Source organism: Agelaius phoeniceus, chromosome 1 (assembly GCF_051311805.1).
Source record: "Agelaius phoeniceus isolate bAgePho1 chromosome 1, bAgePho1.hap1, whole genome shotgun sequence".
NCBI lineage: Eukaryota > Metazoa > Chordata > Aves > Passeriformes > Icteridae > Agelaius > Agelaius phoeniceus.
In genome coordinates, this window is record NC_135265.1 from 47085639 (window position 1) to 47102615 (window position 16977).

Genomic DNA, 16977 nt, shown 5'->3' on the forward strand with positions numbered 1-16977 from the left:
TGGATTCAGTCTTTTTTAATAAATTAATGTCATTCAAAATACAGTGCCAGAACATGATGCAGCTGAACATGCTAGTAAGGTTTGTCATGAAGCACCTGTGTTCATGTTAGGTTGGCGGCACCCCGCTACTGCTAGTGGTTCCTGGGATTAATGCCAGAGCAGCACTAGGCATCTGCTCTCCTGCACACACAGCACAGGATATTCCTGAAGTTTGCTTCCCCCCCAAAGTAAAAAACCTGACAGCTAAGGGATATCTATACACAATCACACTACAGTAATGCTTGTTATTAAATTAACAGAAAATAAAGACCTGGTTAATCCACACTAAAACTTCGTTTTACAATGGAAAAATACATCAGCAGCAGGAAGTAATATACATGAGCCAATGTTACTGTAATACAGAACGTGGAGGCATTTACTGATTAAAGCCCCACATAGACCCGCACTATGAGGGCTGGCAATTCCTATCGCAAGCCCAGCAACTTAAGTCCACACCTGGTAATCTACCAGCTGCTTGGAAGACCTGTATTCTAAATAGACAGGTATAAGTTAGTGAAAATAGAATACATGCACCTCATCATACAGCTTGACTGAACCTGCAGTCATTTTGCCCAGCATGTTACCATACAATGGAAGATCTACCCTTCCTACCACAGGTGTAGATCCATGGGATTTGTTTCTTTTTCTTTTAATGGCATTACTATACCAACATAGATATTAGTATTTAGTAAGTGCGGCACAGTCCTTTAATTAGGCCACACTGACAATTATATAACTAGCACTTAAGTAGAATATCCAGAAGTAGTTAAAATGTAACTGGAAGATATTTTCAAAAGAGTTGTGACATCATCCTAGAAACAATAACTACTTTTTTTCTTAAGCTAATTTTCCTGAATGGAGAGTTTATAGAACTAGAATTAATTCTTTAGACAAGTCAGATGCTCAAGCTCATGATATACATATATTTTTCTCAATTATCTGATAATAGTATTTGAGATTATGGAAGCATATCTGCTCTTTTCACTAATTCATACTGAATGGCGGCAAGTGTTAGGTAGGGCATAAAAATACAACTCATGAAAGACAGCTCTGAGATTTCCGTCCCCAGACCTGTTCTTTCACAGCCATTTATTTCTTTTATTATTTTATAACTGAGCACAGACTCAGTTGTGCAGTCTCATTTGGGAGCTATACAGGTGGTAAAGTAACCATCTCCCCATCCAGCTCGAATTCATCAGCTCCGTCTGGCGAGAAGAGATACGTTGGAGGTTTCCATGGGGACTCTTCAAGGCAAGATGGATACAGCTTTCCTACAGTGCACCGGAAGTCTTTGCCCAGGTCCCACAGCACGCGCTCCGATATGTGCTGCCTCAGGAACCAGCGGTCGAGTTCCAGGTCATACTGGTAGGTGGCATACTTGGCTCTCTCATTCATGTGGGTCTCCCGTATAAAGACACATAAGGAATTGGAGATGACAACGGCCCTGACGCACGGGTCGGAATAGCGCTTGGCAGGGATGTTGGCTGCCATCCTCCATTCGTTTTTATTCACGTCATAGATCTCCACCGTTACAGAAGACCCGTCCACAGTACTGCTGGGCAGCCTTATCCCAGAATTGCTGGCAATATGCAGTCCTCCGATATAGAATATCTTATCGCCAAAAGCAGCGGCTGAGGCGAAACATCTGCTCGTCTGCCGCATGGCCATCTCCACCCAGGCGTCCGAGCGGGGGAAGTAGCAGTACATCAAGTTGTGCGCCATGACGTAGATGCAGTTGTGCACCGCCACGGCCGTGCTCCACTGCCACGCGCAGGGCAGGGGGCTCACCATGGTCCACTCGTCCTTCTCGGTGTCGTACCTCTCCACAGTCCTCCTGTTGAGCTCCCCGCCGACGCTGTCGCCCCCGATTGCGTAGATGTATCCTTCGCAGCACACCAGGGACGGCTTGATGCGCACAAAGAGCATCGGCGTCTTGGGGAACCAAGTGTTCTGCTGCGCATCGAACCAGTAAAAGCAATTCACAGTCCTGAAGGCAGCCTGGAGTTTGCTGCTTTTACTGTGATTGGTTTTTGTGTTCTTCAGAGGAACTTGCCCACCTGCTATATAGATGTCATTATCGGGAGTTACCAGCGTCCCAACCTTATGCAAGTCAGCGGGAGGGTTGCAGAGTTTGTAAACTTTCTCTGCCTGTGGGCTGTAACAGACAGATGAGTAAAGACTACCAGGGTTTTCAGCAGCAGCTTCGATGAATATCATCATCTCCTCTTTTGTCATGCCAAGTCTGGGCTTGAAAAATTTGGGCATCGATTTGTACAGTCCTTGCACCACCACTGATTTATCATTAGGTGGCAAGCCTTGAAACCAGGCTCTCTGTGTTACTTCTGAAAGTGCATCGATCCGGATTTGGCTAAGAACAGAGGACAAATACTGCGAGCGGGATTCCGTGTTGTACTCCAGCCATAACATAGCAGCCTCACGCACTGTCTCCTCCTTTTCCACATTTAAATTGTCACTGCTTAAAATATCTATCAGTAGATCATGTGACAGTTGCATGAAAGCCTCCTGGTGGTACACAGCTGTGAACTTGTGCTCCACCATTCTTTTAGCACTCTGTTTTAACTCCTCACAGCTGAAGAGATCAGCAAAGCTTAATAGACGCACACAATTTTCTGCATTAATTTTTTTGATTAAGTATTCTCTACATCGTTGTAACACATCATCTACCTGTAATGCAAAGAAACACACAAAGTATTACACGTACAGTCTATGCTGTCATGGAGCAGCAGCACATAAAGTACCTGTGTCTGGTGTTGAACAACACAGTTCAGGCATGGAATACTATACATACACAAAAACAAAGCAGTGACTCACTCAGCTGCTTCACACAGACCGAGTACACAACGTGATTATGTCTGCTGGCAAAACTAATTTTCTAAATGTTAGAAGTACACTGGTTTATTTCCAGCCCTCCAAAGGGACTGTCATGCAAGGAGGGATGGGTACATGAAGCAAATTTGGCAAGCAACTGCTCTCTATACAGAGCGAACGGAGCAAAAGTGTTTTGAAATTACTAAATAGGAAAGATCTTTTAACAAGATAAAGAATAAAGTGGTTCAGAGATTAGGAGCTGTTATTTCCTCCTGTAAACATTCCTACCTGTAAGAAGCAGGCAGTTTCATAGAGCTGCTCTACTGTGCTGTCGCTTATTGCCAGGTTACCCGTGTATGCGTAAGTGATGATGATCTGCAGAGTGGCTGCATCCACGTTCCTCAGGTGTACGTGTGTCTGTTTGCTCTCGCTCAGCCCGCTCATGAACATTGCTCTGAGGAGAAACACACATATTAAGACAAGGATCAGCAGTGAGTAATCTTAAACAGTCACCTGTAAGCCTTTGGTGATTACACTCCTAAAGGTGAACAGTCCTTTTGCAGGCCTGTTCAAAGGTGTTTTGGATTTACCTTAGGCTGACATCTACTATTTCCAATATAACATTTGGACAGAACATCAAAAGAGTAACATCAGTGTCTTCTGCAGAAATACTTTATATTCATGCAAACCCTTCTGTGTTAATCAGCAGATAGTGCTAATGATTTTGGAGTTTTAATGACACAATTTAAATATTTTCTATGATAGGTGATAAGAGGGAAGAAACATCCTCCAGAAAACACTGTTGAAACATACACAGCTAGATTTTAGATTCTAAACCAAAAGAAGCAGATTTATGTAATGGACTGAGCTAAGTCATATCAAAAAGGATGCTCCTCTGGGAGGAGAAGAAATGGAGCAAGGACTAGCACTTTATGAATTATTTCTTATATACCATTCATCATAACATGCAGTAAACTTCAAATTTGCAGACAAAAATCAATAGCAGAAAAACCTATCAGATCTAATCTGGGAAAAAAAGAGCGAGTATTTCCATTACATCTTCCTGAGAAAGACTAGAAAGGCAATTTAAAACATTGTTATTGTTTCCTTAATGTTTCACACACCTCTTGCCCATCCTAGTATTTTAATTGTAACACAGTTAAGAACTAACTGCAATCTGGTACTATAAACTATGTACTGGTCAATTTTCTTAAAACAGGGGACATTGGTTTCAAGAGCTTTATATTGATTCAGGTTTGGTATTTATGGTTGTGCTAAAAATTCAGTTCAAGGCTCTTTATATTTATTTGGGCTTTTCTTTTTAGGAAACCAGGCATGAGAAAAGTTAGAAGGGGCAGTGAGTGCACCTTTTAGTCCTGCTTCTGGCTGCAGAGATGAAAGGGACATGGAGATAATACACTCCCTAAGCCAAGCCATTCCAGCAAGCATCCGATACAAAGACAGTATCCCATCCCCATTTCTCTGTCTTCTTCTAAGCTCCTTAATTCAGGGCAACTTGCATTTTAGGAGGGATCACAAACTGATATCAACTTGCTATGCAGCTATTTAAAGATAAACAAAAAAGTACAAGAGGGTACAGAGACTCCTCAGAATGGAAGAGGGAGCTCTTGGAGGCTCTAGGTCTTGCTCACACACTGCTGAGCAGCCTGTGCTGGAGCAGGGCTGCACATCATTCAGACACAAAGATGGAAGGTAAGCTGGTTGCAATCACACACAATGGCTGGATCACACAGAAAGATGCTTCGCTTTTCTTCCCCCTCCTTCAGGGCTATCAATTTTTCATAATAAAGCTAAATTTAGGAGGCTGAACATCTTTTTGTAAACCAAAGTAGAGAAGAAAAACAGAACACGACAAAACCACAAGTTTGATACTTCTTTTAACCAGTGCCAAAACCTCATTCCATAAATAATAAACAAACACATATGAATAAGAGATTTGACTGCACATTCTGATGCAGCACACTGGGTGGACTCATGACAGCTTTCCAACCTTATGATTAACCACCCACATTAAATCTGGCTACATTTTCAGTGGCTGTTATTTTACAAATTGTTGGAACTATGTCATCTGCACAGGGCCAATGGTAATAATTATTATCTAGTGATCACACAATACTTGTTGCTAAAAGTTGGACCAGATTCATCTGAGATGAAAAAATAAACAGAAAAGCCAGCAGGGACAAAAATTTTCTGTAAAAGTAATAAATTAATCCTTCCACAGTTTTCTACAAGAAATGAGACAAAGTACAGAAAACATCTCTGATGTGTTCTGTATAGCGAGCCGGTCTCAGGAAAAGCAAATTTGTAAACTTTCCAGTGACTGAACAGGAAAGAAAAGTTATAATCCCTCCACAATGCATCAGGAAGGTAGAACATGCGTGGATGTCACTCAGACTAGTTTCAATCTTCAAAATTCATTCCAGGCAGGCAGATTAATTATATTATGCTGCCAACAAAAATGATTAATCACTGCAGAAAACTCATGGTGCCTCATCATCCAGGTCTTACTATGAAGGCATTTGCAAAATGTGGTAGCATTTAACATATCTTATTAATAAAAATATTTTAAAAGACCAAAACCAGGACATTTGGAAAACAAGAGCTACTGAACTAAAATTTCAACAGTATCTTGGGGGGACCATGAAACAAAAAAAAAAAACCAAACCAAAAAAAAAAAAAAAAAAACAAACCAAAAAAAACCACCAAACCAAAAAAAAACCCCCAACCACACAGAGAAAAACTTCACTTGCATTGCCACAACACTCAAGCAAGGGAAGAGTTTCCAGCTTTGCTGAGCAGGGAAAACCAGATGATTCAGAAAAGAAAGCCATGAACTTGCAGAGCAATCCCTACTTTTAGCAGATGCTTCTACTAAGAAACTGCAGTTAAACATGACAATGGAATTCCTGCAGCCAAGTCTCAGTAATTCCTTATTATCCTACCTTGGGAAATAAAAACAGATTAAGTATTTTAAAGATTTGGTGTGAAGAATAAGAAATTTACTAATTTTTCAGACTCATTTAACTCCCTAAAGAAAATGAGCCATCACAAGTGTGTTTCCCCCCCCCGCTGCACCTCATTGTAGGAACTACAATAAATATCTAGAATTAGTCCCAGGAAGCCAGAAATTTTATTTTACTCTGTGTTGGAAAGTAAGGATATTTAGGTTTTGTACTTACGTTACTGATCTTTAAGTCTCTGCTAAACATTGTCAATCAATTACTATTACAATTAAAACCAGGTACCAATACTCACCTGAAATATGAGCTGCACGTTGCAAGAACCATCTTATGGCAGGGAAATTCAGTGCCCTCAACAATCAACACTATGTCAGTTAGCAACTGCTGTTCATAAAAGAATTTCAACTGCTCCAGCAAGGATACAGCATACTCTGTATTTATCTGCCTCTCGTCCTGGGTAGACATGACTGTATTCCATTAATATTTCCAGGACCAGAGAGAAAAGTCAAGATTTCTTCACCAAAGAAAGGTCAGCTGAGTGTTTCTGAAGTAACCAGGAAAGAAATGGCAGGAGGTCCGTAGCCTTCAGAAGTGATACTGATAAAAGGGCAGTGTTATCTTGAACTGCTGAATCAATCTTTCAGACTTTGACCTCCTATTAGGTCATCATGCTGTGACTTGATGTCCCAATCTGTTCAGAGACTTTCAAGAGTGTCTGCAGAGCTCCCGTTGAGATCTATGGCGCAGCAACTGAATGAACAAAAGTGAAGTCTGAGGTAGATTTTGTGGTAACATCTCGTGATCAGTGGCTGCACTTGACTGACTGAAAGCAGGAAAATGAAATTAATTTACACATCAGCACATTTTGGAAAACCTTTCATAGTTACCTCTTAGAACTAATTGTCTAATAAACATTTCTAAATTAGTACTTCATTATTTGCAATAAAACCCTTCTAAGAAAAAAAATTTAAACAACAAAGGTATTTAAGAGAAATGAAAAGCAGAGGAGTTTGTACATTAATTCTCATATGACCTAGACTCACAAACTAAAATTCTTTATTTTGTCAACACAGCTCCTAAAGCTGGAGAGTTAAAACAAGTTTCAGTAAGACTTCATTCCTCTTCAAAGAATTACCCAGATTTCCCACTGAGTACACTTGTGAATTTCATTCAACCATTGATAAGATAGCCACTTTTCCCCCCATTTCTACATTAAACAGCAGGTTTTTCTGCTTCTTTGTTTTTGTCTACTGAAAGCTTACCAATACCAGGCCACTAAAAAGATAAATGCAGTAGTTTTAACATTCCATCACTTTCCAGCTAAACTCTCAACATCATTATCAGCCTGTTTATTTCACCTTTGGCATTCTAGTAGAGATGAAGCAGAACTTGCACTAAGGATTAAAAAAAAACAAACCCAAAACAAACAAAACAAAAAGCCCTAAAAGTCTATATTTCCAACGCATATTAAATTTAGCTGCTGCATGCATAAGGGCTTCACCTATTAATTTTTCACATTGTTTTTCCTTCTGAGTAATTTCCACACAGCCAGGTAAGCATCACTGCTGCAGACAGGAGAAAAGAAAAACAAGGAAATAATAGGAGCAAAGGGATGCTGGAATAGCAAGGCTCAAAACACCTACAGTGGCTGCCAATGTCTATTATCTTGTTTGGACATTTCTCCTCTTAAAAATAGGGTCAGGTTTTATTTAATCTTCCACTTGAACAAAAAAAAACCTAATTAAGAATGGGATAGTTGTGACGGTAAAATTACCATCATAATGGGTACTAGAGTACCACAGCTATCTAATGCTTCCAGATTTATTTAATCTTGCAATGTTCTTCTGCATTCCAGAACTGAGGAACAGCCAGGACATGTTTGTCTTGTGTCTAAGATATCACTATCACTACAGTTCACGATGAACAGAGAATGCAGAAATAACTTGGGTGAAATGACATTCCTTAAATTCCACACAAAAACATAAGATTTAGTGTAAGACCAAGACAGTTGAAATACCTGCAAGCCACACCAAAGATCTACTATTTCAACACAGCCCTGCCTGTAATACAATTCAGAAACAGTTGTCTTTCAACATTCACTCACTTGAAACAGATATGCTTCATTAATGCCACTTTAATTACTACTAATTTAGTGTGCCCAATCTTTTTCTTTTTCAGTGATAAATATACACAAACAGAAACTCTTAGTGTTCCCTGGTTGTTTAACTGCAAAACAGCCCAACTAGTCAAACCCAATGCTCACTGTTGAGGTGAAGGCAGTTAACTGAGGAAAACGGAAAAGGCTTTGATACCTGGGGGAAGGAGTAGATATTACTACTGAAAAACTACTGAGTGCTACAATAAGAGATACTAGCACGAGTCTTGACTGGAGACCTTCACCTTTCAGGTAACCTCTGAAGTCACTAAACCATAAATACATTGAGGATATAGAGATACTGCTCCATCTAAAGCATGACCTTCTGCCTCAGGTCACAGCTCCTTTCTACCAAGACAGTGTGCATCTCATCTCTGCACTACTGCCCACCCTCCTGCTGCTCTGGGAACAGATCACCATGCAACCCAATCCATTGACAGACTTTGCACTGAACTTTAAGCAGCTACAGACACAGACTCCCTACGTGTGTTAGGCCCACAGCAATAAATAGCTTGTGGCTCTGCTGGTATCCCGAGTCTCTCTACAGCATTGTTTGTCCTGGCTTAGGAGTAAAGTTTCAAGAACAATACAAGCTGGTGGATTAAGCTCTGTTTGGGCAGAGCATCAGCAACACAAAGCTTTAGCAAAAGAACTCATTGATACCATTACTTCCTTTTCTGATGTAACTGTAAAGAATAGAAATATTTTTTCAGAAACAGGAAAAAAAAAAGAAAATGAATATGCACTGGTTCAGTCATTAGGTACCAGAACAAGTCAAAGATGCCATGGAGAAATTGATATACACCTGCTAGTAAGATTAAAGACATTTTTGGCAGAAAGCTGCTGATAGTCAATAACTGAAAAAGCAGACCTGTTCAGCAGAAGACAAGTTGAAACTGTGAAATTAATTACTATAAATAACTGGAACATTTGAGTACGACCCTCAGTAGCAGAAAAGATTGAGGAGCTGACAGGAATCCTGTTGCAGAACATTTATGTGATGTAGATCACCTTTGAACCATACATTTACAAAGCTGGAGCCTTTGGTTTACAGAAAACCATCTGTCATGTACTCCAGGGAAGTGCACATGGTAGGAACATGCTACGTACACGATTCCTGTTTTCCACATCCACACTGTGTTTTGCTGCCAACAATAACCATTTGCTAAAGAACAAGGTTTTGTATTTGTCACAGAGTCAGGACTCACATCCCATTCCCTTGTAATGGAAACAAATACATCAAGGATCTCTGAATTACTGATCCAAAATTACCATAATTTACATTGTCATTTGCCCAAGAGAATTGAATCTGTTCAAAACATTAGGATAAGTGGTAGTTACATCATTTAGTGCCTGGAAAATCACCCAAGATTATCTACCTCTCTCACACCTCTTTGGAGAGTTCAAGACTATTTTAAAGGAGATACTCTCTTCACTTTGAGGCTGAAAAGCTGAGGCATTGAATTAAAAAACAGCTTGTCCAAAGCCATGAACTTCTGAAGGAGGAAAGCAAGAGCCTTAGCCAGTCCAACCCAACATCTCTCTCATTGCACTGTGCCTGCTTGGCATACAGTCATATATATCTTTATATACATAAATGAAAAACTGTGGACTTGAGGATACGTCTACAGATGCACTACTGTCTGCTGAGTCCCAATGACTATGCAGCAGTGGACATTTCTCATTTATGGATTAAAAGATCTATGGCTAAAGTTAGCTTTATATCCTGAACTGAAATTCTGATAGAATAAAAATAATCCCTGAATACAAGTTCTAGGAATGAGACCTTCCCCTTCAACGATGTCACTGGAGTGACCATTTTGTTCTGGGTTGTTTCTTGGAAGCCAGCTATCCAAAACAGGACTGGCAAGTAGCTGCTGGAAGGCCACAGGGTGCACCATTGCAAATGAAACCATGTAATCACCAGGTGATATAAAGTACCTCCCTATCAAGCTGGAGAGCAACATTAAGTAACACCTTGATAAGAGGGTTTGTTTTTAAGTAATTATTCCTTTTTGCTTAAGTAATTTTAATGAGGTGGCTTGTTAACACTTGTTCATGTACTTCAAATCTGAATGAGACCATTCAGAAAATTAGTCATCAAATGTTAATGAGTTATGGGATAGGCTATTAATTGCCTTCCTTGAATCTGTTTATTTTCTGAGGTCAGGCAAAGATTGATAGAGATACATACTGCACTACATACATGGCAGTGGCATAACAGTGCGTAACAGTGAACAGGTATATTGACTATTTCCAGTTTGGTAGGGAAACATATAACATACACAGACATAATATTCTTCAACTGGACTTACTAAAAAATTAATTTATTTTCCACCCAAATTATAAGAGGGGAGAAAGATATATAGGCATCTTTTGTCTGGGGTTTTTTAAGAGATTCTGATTCCTTCTGAAAATCCCATTAATTAGTCTGTCAGATTAGATGCCTAACTTTCCATAAAATGGTGGGAAACATGTAAAAGATCTATGAAAGTGTTACAGGTTCCCATCTGCATCTTCAGCCATCAAATACTTCTTAAATTCTAACTTTACTAACTCCAATTCACACTTTAAAAAGCACACTTCATTTTCCATATGTCTGGAAGAAAATTAAAAAAAAAAAAAAAAAAAAAAACAAACAAAACAAAAAAAAAAAAAAAAAAAAAAACAAACAAAAACAAAAAAACCAAAAAAACCCCAACAACCCAAACCTATCTCCCTGGATATTCAACTTATTTAATCTAGTTTTAACTAATTAAAAAAACAAAAACAAACAAAACCCAAACAAACAAAACCCAAACTTTAAATACTACTTTTGTGCACTTTTAATCAAAATCTTATTTCCATCCAAATCCAAGGGCAGCTTCATACAAATCACAAGTAAAAACACATCTAAAGAAGTGAGTCATTCACTATTTTTAACATAATAAAAGGTCAGAATTTAGACCTGAACAACCCTAAGCCAAACTACACAAGCCTTGGTGTGTGCAGATAGCAATCCTCCCAGCTAGCAACACAGTGCCAAGCTCAGGCACTTCAACACTTGGGTTACTATGAGGGATATTCTGAGTTACAAGCCAGCCAGTTTCAAACTTAACATACCAGTTAATAGCAAGGGGGAATGTGAGTACTAAAACTGATTAGAATCAATTATGTAAATCGACACACCTAGCCAATAGATCTCAAAGATAGGAAAGAAAGAAAGAAAGAAGAAAAAAGGAGTTGGAAGGTCCAGATTCTTTAGTAATGTATCAAATTTGCATCCTTGGCACTGAGAAAGAAATAGGTAATTGATGAAGCAGTTCCAGACTTGGAAGTTTTCCTCTCTTCTAAAGCCATCAAAGGTGTCTTTGATAGCACAGTAGTCCAGAAAACTGAGGACATCAAGAAGATTCTAATAGGGCAACAATGTGAAATTTCACTAAAAACAAGGTTTAATCCTACAATGTTATCTTGAGAATGACTATTCACTTGGAAACTACTACTATTTTCCATACATATTATTCTTGGGAGGTGAGTTACAACTTTGAGGTAGGTGAGTTTTCTGAAGCTGCACAGAAAGTAGAGACTAGAAGTGTCAGACTCCATGTTAAAAACATGCTTGGTCACAATGCACTCCTGTTTTTCTGCTCCTAAAGGAAGTTATACACTAAAGGAAATACCTGCTCAGAAAGAAAATTAGCATTTATGACATGATAAACCAACAGCTTCAATTGGCAACTGGACTTCTATGCTGAGCACAGGTAGTTTCCACCCCCAAGGGTGTTCCTGTTTTGTGGAAGACTTGACCTGTTTTGGAAAATTAACCTTTGAAGAAAAGTGGGCCATGGATGTCTCCAGTAAGATCCAGCCACATATCCTATATAAACAATTTTTTTTTTCTCTGAACTATAGTACATTAATGAAGCTAGTCTGTTGTATTTAACAACTTAAATTCCAGGTTAAAAATAAATGTAATTTTCCTGAACATTCACTATATGACACTTAACTATAAATTCAAGCATTTCTACATTAAGAAATTAATTAGTCATTAATGTAGCTTAATTAATTGTAAGTTAGTTCCTGAAAGGTTAAGTATTATAATGGATATCATACTCATACATATAAAATTTATTCTCAAAGCACAACAGTCAGTAAACTAAGAGAGAGAAATTTTAGGGTTTGCACCAATTCTGGTCTGTTTCATAATCACATGACCAAAACAAAAAAGCCTGCTTCAGCAAAGAAAAAAACCAACAACAACCATCTGTCTAAAATGCAGTCAAAAATATTAAATAAGCAGCAACATCTTTTCTTCCTCTTTGGACTGTTCATGAAAGATACTGCTTATACATCTTTGAGTGCAAAGGGTCCCCTCTACTCGACACACAAAAACAATTTGGAAAAAGGTGTGACACCTATACTCAAATCGTGAGACTACTTGATGTGTACATTTACTATTTAATGCAATTAAATTAAATACTAAATACTAAAACTACCTATTCCTCCAGATAGATTTCTGAGAAACAGAACTATACTCAGTGTGCATTTTAATAATCTCTAAAATACATCATCTGAACAAAATTCATGTAGCTACAGCCCTAGGTGAGCTCACAACAGCACACAGCTTTTCAGGCCCATTATGATCACAAAGTAGATGTACATAATACAGAAAAGCCAAGCTGGGGCTTTGCAATAAAACCTCTAAAAATGCACATGCTAAGTACAGCACAAATCCATTTCTAAATCATAATTAAAGTTATTTCAAAAGCAGCAGGTATGTATCCCGTTTCACAGCAGAAATAATGGTGAACGCCGGGAAAATGTGACTAACGTCAAAGCGATACTATGTGTTTATTTAGTCCGGAAAAGCTTACTAAGAATTATGTGACTCTTTAAAGCTACATCCGAGCACGGCAGCCACCCCGGTCACTGCAGGTACCCATGGCGTACATATGCCCAACTGGATGGATCAGTAGGGAACGCAGGGGCAGCTACAAGGACCTGCACTGCCACTCCACCGCTGTTCTCCCCCAAGACTTCACAGTGCGTGTCCCTGCGAGCGCTGCCAACACAAACACCCAGGTTTGAGGCATCCCCACCTGCTCAGCGCAAGGGGAGCCCCGCACACCCCGACCCCCCATCACAGCCCCCTCCTGCCTGCGGGACGCGGCGATGCTGGACTAGGGGCAATGAAACACATTTCTCCCCTCTCCCCGATGCTCAGGCGCGCCGTCCCGTCCCTCCACAGCCCTCATCCCTTTCCTGCTTCCCCCAGGAGGAAGCGGGCACCTTCCCGCTTCTCCAGCACCACCGCACTCCGGGCTTAGGAACGATCCCGACGGCCTCTCCTCCTCTCGGGTCTGCCGGGAGCCGGCCCTGCCCGAGGGCGCGGACACGGCCCCCGCTGCCACCTCCGGCGGTGCCCAGCGGGCCCGGGGCCGCGGCCGCCGAGCGGGAGCGGCCGCGGTGGGAGGGGGCGGGCGGGAGCCGCGCCCGCCCGGGCGGGGGGAGCGGCTGCCGCAGAGCCCCCGCGGGCGCCCCCGGGACCGAGGCCTCCTCGGGGCGGCCGCTCCCCCCGCGGGGACGGGAAAGGGCCCGGCGGCCGCAGCGCGGCGGGACGCGAGCGCGGGAGCGCCGCCACCAACGCCATCCTTGCCCCCCCACCCTCCGCTCCGGACAAACCTCCGACCGCCGCTTCCTCTCGTGCCTGGCCGTCCCGACCACGGGCGGCCGCGGGGAAGCGGTGGGGGAGGAAGAGGATGCGGCGGCGGATCCGGTCTCTCTCCCAGGCTGCGGAGGCGGTGGCGGCCCCTGGGCGCGCAGGCGCGGCTGCTGCTGTTGCCGCCGCCGCCCCCCCCACCTCTTCCTCCCCCTCCTCCTCCTCACCCGCCCGCCGTTACGGAGCGCCGCGCCCGCCCCGTCTGCGCATGCGGGGCGCGAGGCGCGGCGGCGCGGGGGGGCAGCCGGGCCCGCCCCCGGTTTCCTGTCCCTGCTCCCGGCCGCGAGCGCCCCCTGCCCGCGCGGCCCCGCAGCGGCGCCGCCCGCGGGGGGAGCGGGGCCCCCGCGCCCTCTGCCGGGGGGAGCGGCCCCTGAGCCACCGAATCCTGCGGCTCGGGAAAGGCCTCGGGGATCACCGGCTGCGACCGGACACCGCACTGCCAAGCCGAGCCTGGCACTGAGCGACACATCCAGTCTTCCCTTACACACCTCCCGCGACGGGACGGTGACTCCACCACCTCCCCGGGCAGCCCATTCCAATGTCTAATCACTCCTTCTGTGAAGAAATTCCCCCTGATGTCCAACCTGAACGTCCCCTGGCGAAACTTGGTGCCGTTTCCTCTCACCCTGTCGCTGGTACCTGTAGAGAGCCATAAAGTCCGCCCTGAGCCTCTTTTCTCTTTCTCTAACAACACCAGCTCCTCACAGGACTTGCTGCAACCTGGAGGCCTGTGGGCTTCAGGGTTAACACCCAGCTGGGTCCTCTCCCCCTGGGACCTGCCTTTGGTCCTTCAGGCGGCCTGGAATGTCCTTTGGCCAAGTGTGGGTTTGCTGCCCTAAAAGCAAAGTTCACCTGTGGGGGAATTTGTGGGGACTAGAGCTTACTCTGGGATGGAAGGAATTGACAGGGGCACAGGAGGCTGAAGGGAGGTATGAGAGAAAGGAAAATCCTGAGAACATGTACCTTTTTAAAAGCCATCCACTGTTACTTATTTTCTTTATTTCTCTTTGGGTCCATCCACCCATAGAGAGGCTGGGAGGTGCACTTCAAAGAGGTGAAAGTATGATGGATGCAGGGCAGAGCTGGGGATTAAAAACATACCAGACAAGTCACAGAGTCATAAAATGTTAAGGGTTAGAAGGGACCTTAAGGACCATCGAGTTCCGCCCCACTGCCACAGGCATGGACACTTCCCATTAGGTCAGGTTGCTCAAAGCCCCATCTGACCTGGCCTTGAGCACTTCCAGGGCATTCAACAATGTCCTTGGGCAGCCTGCTCCAGTGCCTCACCACCCTCACAATCAAGAATTTCTTACTAATATCTAGCCTAAATTCCCCATCTCATTTTGTACCCATTGCTTACTGTCCTGTCATACAAAGTGCAAGAGCTGCTGTCAGTGGAAAGGACAAGCTTTGGCTGGGAAGGTCTGCAAGGAATGGATCACTAACCCTTCCCAAACATTTTATAGTTTGTGTTTTGGTACAAAGGACTTGGTTAATCTGAGCGTTATAGAAAGAAAAAACACATCGATTTTGGGAACTTCCCAACACAGGAATACAAACAATCTCTAAGCATCCATACCCCCTTGTTTTCCCCTAACCACTCATCGGCCTGCGTAGCACAGGTACAGTGTTTTCCTGTCCTTCCACCTGCCCCTGTACTAGTAGTCTCTCATTCGGAGATGTGCAATTCCAGAGCAGCAACTCAGAGTCTCACCTCCTGTAAAAAGGCAGGGTTGAGTCAAATTGCAGCTTCACATTTCATAAATTCCCATGACATATGATGGAGTACACTGTATGGGAAGAAATACTTTTTCTGTTCATGTGGAAATAACATTACATTTGTCAGCCCCCTCAGCCATGTTAGGATGGAAGAGCATTGCTCCCTTTACTCAGTACTGAACAACTGGTAAGCCCTAAAAATAAATGTAAACTTGGCCTTGTGTCTCCTGGTGGTTTCTTTTTTTTTCTCTGAAAGAAGTGTTTTTAACTGCAGTTTGAATCAAAAGATTGGGAATGTTTCCCTTTTTTTCCAAAAAAAAAAAAATTTCCAACATCATAAAAGGGAAATACCAGATTTACTTAGAGATGCAGCTTAAACATCTGCAGGATGAAACTGCCAGCTTTCTGTACAACAGCTGAAGGCTTTTACAACTATTCCTATCCTTGTGTTTTGATTTTCCTCCCACACAATGATGGAAAAACGTTCCCTGCATCACTGTTAAATGAGCCTCAGGTGGGAGGAGGAGTGGACAAGTAGCAGCTGCCTGCCATAAAGAGGACCTGGTTAGTTTTCTTCTGGGATGTAAGCAGCAGCAGCAGCAGCAGCAGCAGCAGCAGCAGCAGCAGCAGCAGCAGCATTGGACTTTAGGTTTTGGGGCTTCAAGGGCGGGGGGAGGAATATTTAGTTCTTGTAGGGGGTTTTGTTTGGTGGTTTGTTTTGTTTTGGTGGGGTTTTTTCCCTTCTCTGCCCTCCTTCTCAAAGGTCAAAGTAATTTTTTGGCCTGAGGGAGTCTGTAGGCTTTTTGGTGCTTTCAAGAGCTGCACAGGCCACCCTAGATGGAAGCTGAAGAGGGCTCCAGCATTCCTAAGGCATTCTGAAACTCTAGGCTGAACCGTGTGCTAATTTGTAACAGGTCTCAAAATAATTTTGGTTCTTTTGTAACTTTGAAGTGCTTGAATCTTCTAAAGAGTTAAAGAGTCCTCTGATTTCTTATAGTCTTGCTTTTAAGTTCTGTGCGATAGTGTTGTATTGCTTGCAAGTATTAGTTAACTGAGGAGACATCCAAGTGTGGGAGGAAGTTCTGTCTTGTGAATTTTATATGGCTCTGAATGCAAACTTACACATAAGGATTTTGGTGGGGTTGTTTTTGCTACCTATCATTTGGTTTAAGCGTAGGAAGCAGGGTGTCACTGAAATACTTGGTTTACTATGTTAGTTAGCTGTCGTTCTTAAGTATAGTATAAAGTACAAATCCTGAATTAATGGAGTTCTTATTGTACTGTGTAACAACACATGCATTAGCATTAAGAAATTAAGAAGTTTTTTCTGCATGAAGCATTAAATGTCTGATTGTGTGAAGCTGCTTCTGTTTTTCCTTTGTGTGTGTGGCCTCTTGCTTAAGGCTAATGCACTGAAGGCTTTTTTATTTAATTGGCTGGGATACTACTTACAGAGATGTATGCATCTAAGACTACTAAAGCTCTGTAGCTTTAGAGCATGTTACAAGGTTGCCTTGAAGGACTAATATCGAGAGCTGTGTACAAAAGCT

At 42.5% G+C, this 16977-nt stretch overlaps 1 protein-coding gene across 2 annotated transcripts; it reads right to left on the reverse strand.

The window, feature by feature from the left end:
• Positions 1 to 13866, reverse strand: KBTBD2 (kelch repeat and BTB domain containing 2). 2 transcript variants are annotated; one of them, XM_054654327.2, is made up of 4 exons: positions 13669 to 13866; positions 6145 to 6672; positions 3157 to 3322; positions 1 to 2724 (listed from the first exon to the last, which is right to left on the reverse strand). In XM_054654327.2, the coding sequence occupies exons 2-4, from the start codon at positions 6312 to 6314 to the stop codon at positions 1189 to 1191; spliced, it is 1872 nt and encodes a 623-aa protein (XP_054510302.1). In that variant the 5' UTR covers positions 6315 to 6672; positions 13669 to 13866; the 3' UTR covers positions 1 to 1188. The 2 variants fall into 2 exon arrangements, with proteins under 2 accessions (XP_054510302.1, XP_077034388.1); XM_077178273.1 differs by lacking the exon at positions 13669 to 13866 and adding an exon at positions 7351 to 10559.
• Between the last annotated feature and the right edge of the window lie 3111 nt (positions 13867 to 16977).

Bases quoted from the DNA above. Each gene is read 5' to 3' on its own strand.
- KBTBD2 (XM_054654327.2), bottom strand. From the start codon at position 6,314: ATGTCTACCCAGGACGAGAGGCAGATAAATACAGAGTATGCTGTATCC. The intron at 3,323-6,144 runs GTGAGTATTGGT...GTTTCTCCTCAG, and splicing joins ACGTGCAGCTCATATTTCAG to AGCAATGTTCATGAGCGGGC. The intron at 2,725-3,156 runs GTAGGAATGTTT...TTTGCATTACAG, and splicing joins AAACTGCCTGCTTCTTACAG to GTAGATGATGTGTTACAACG.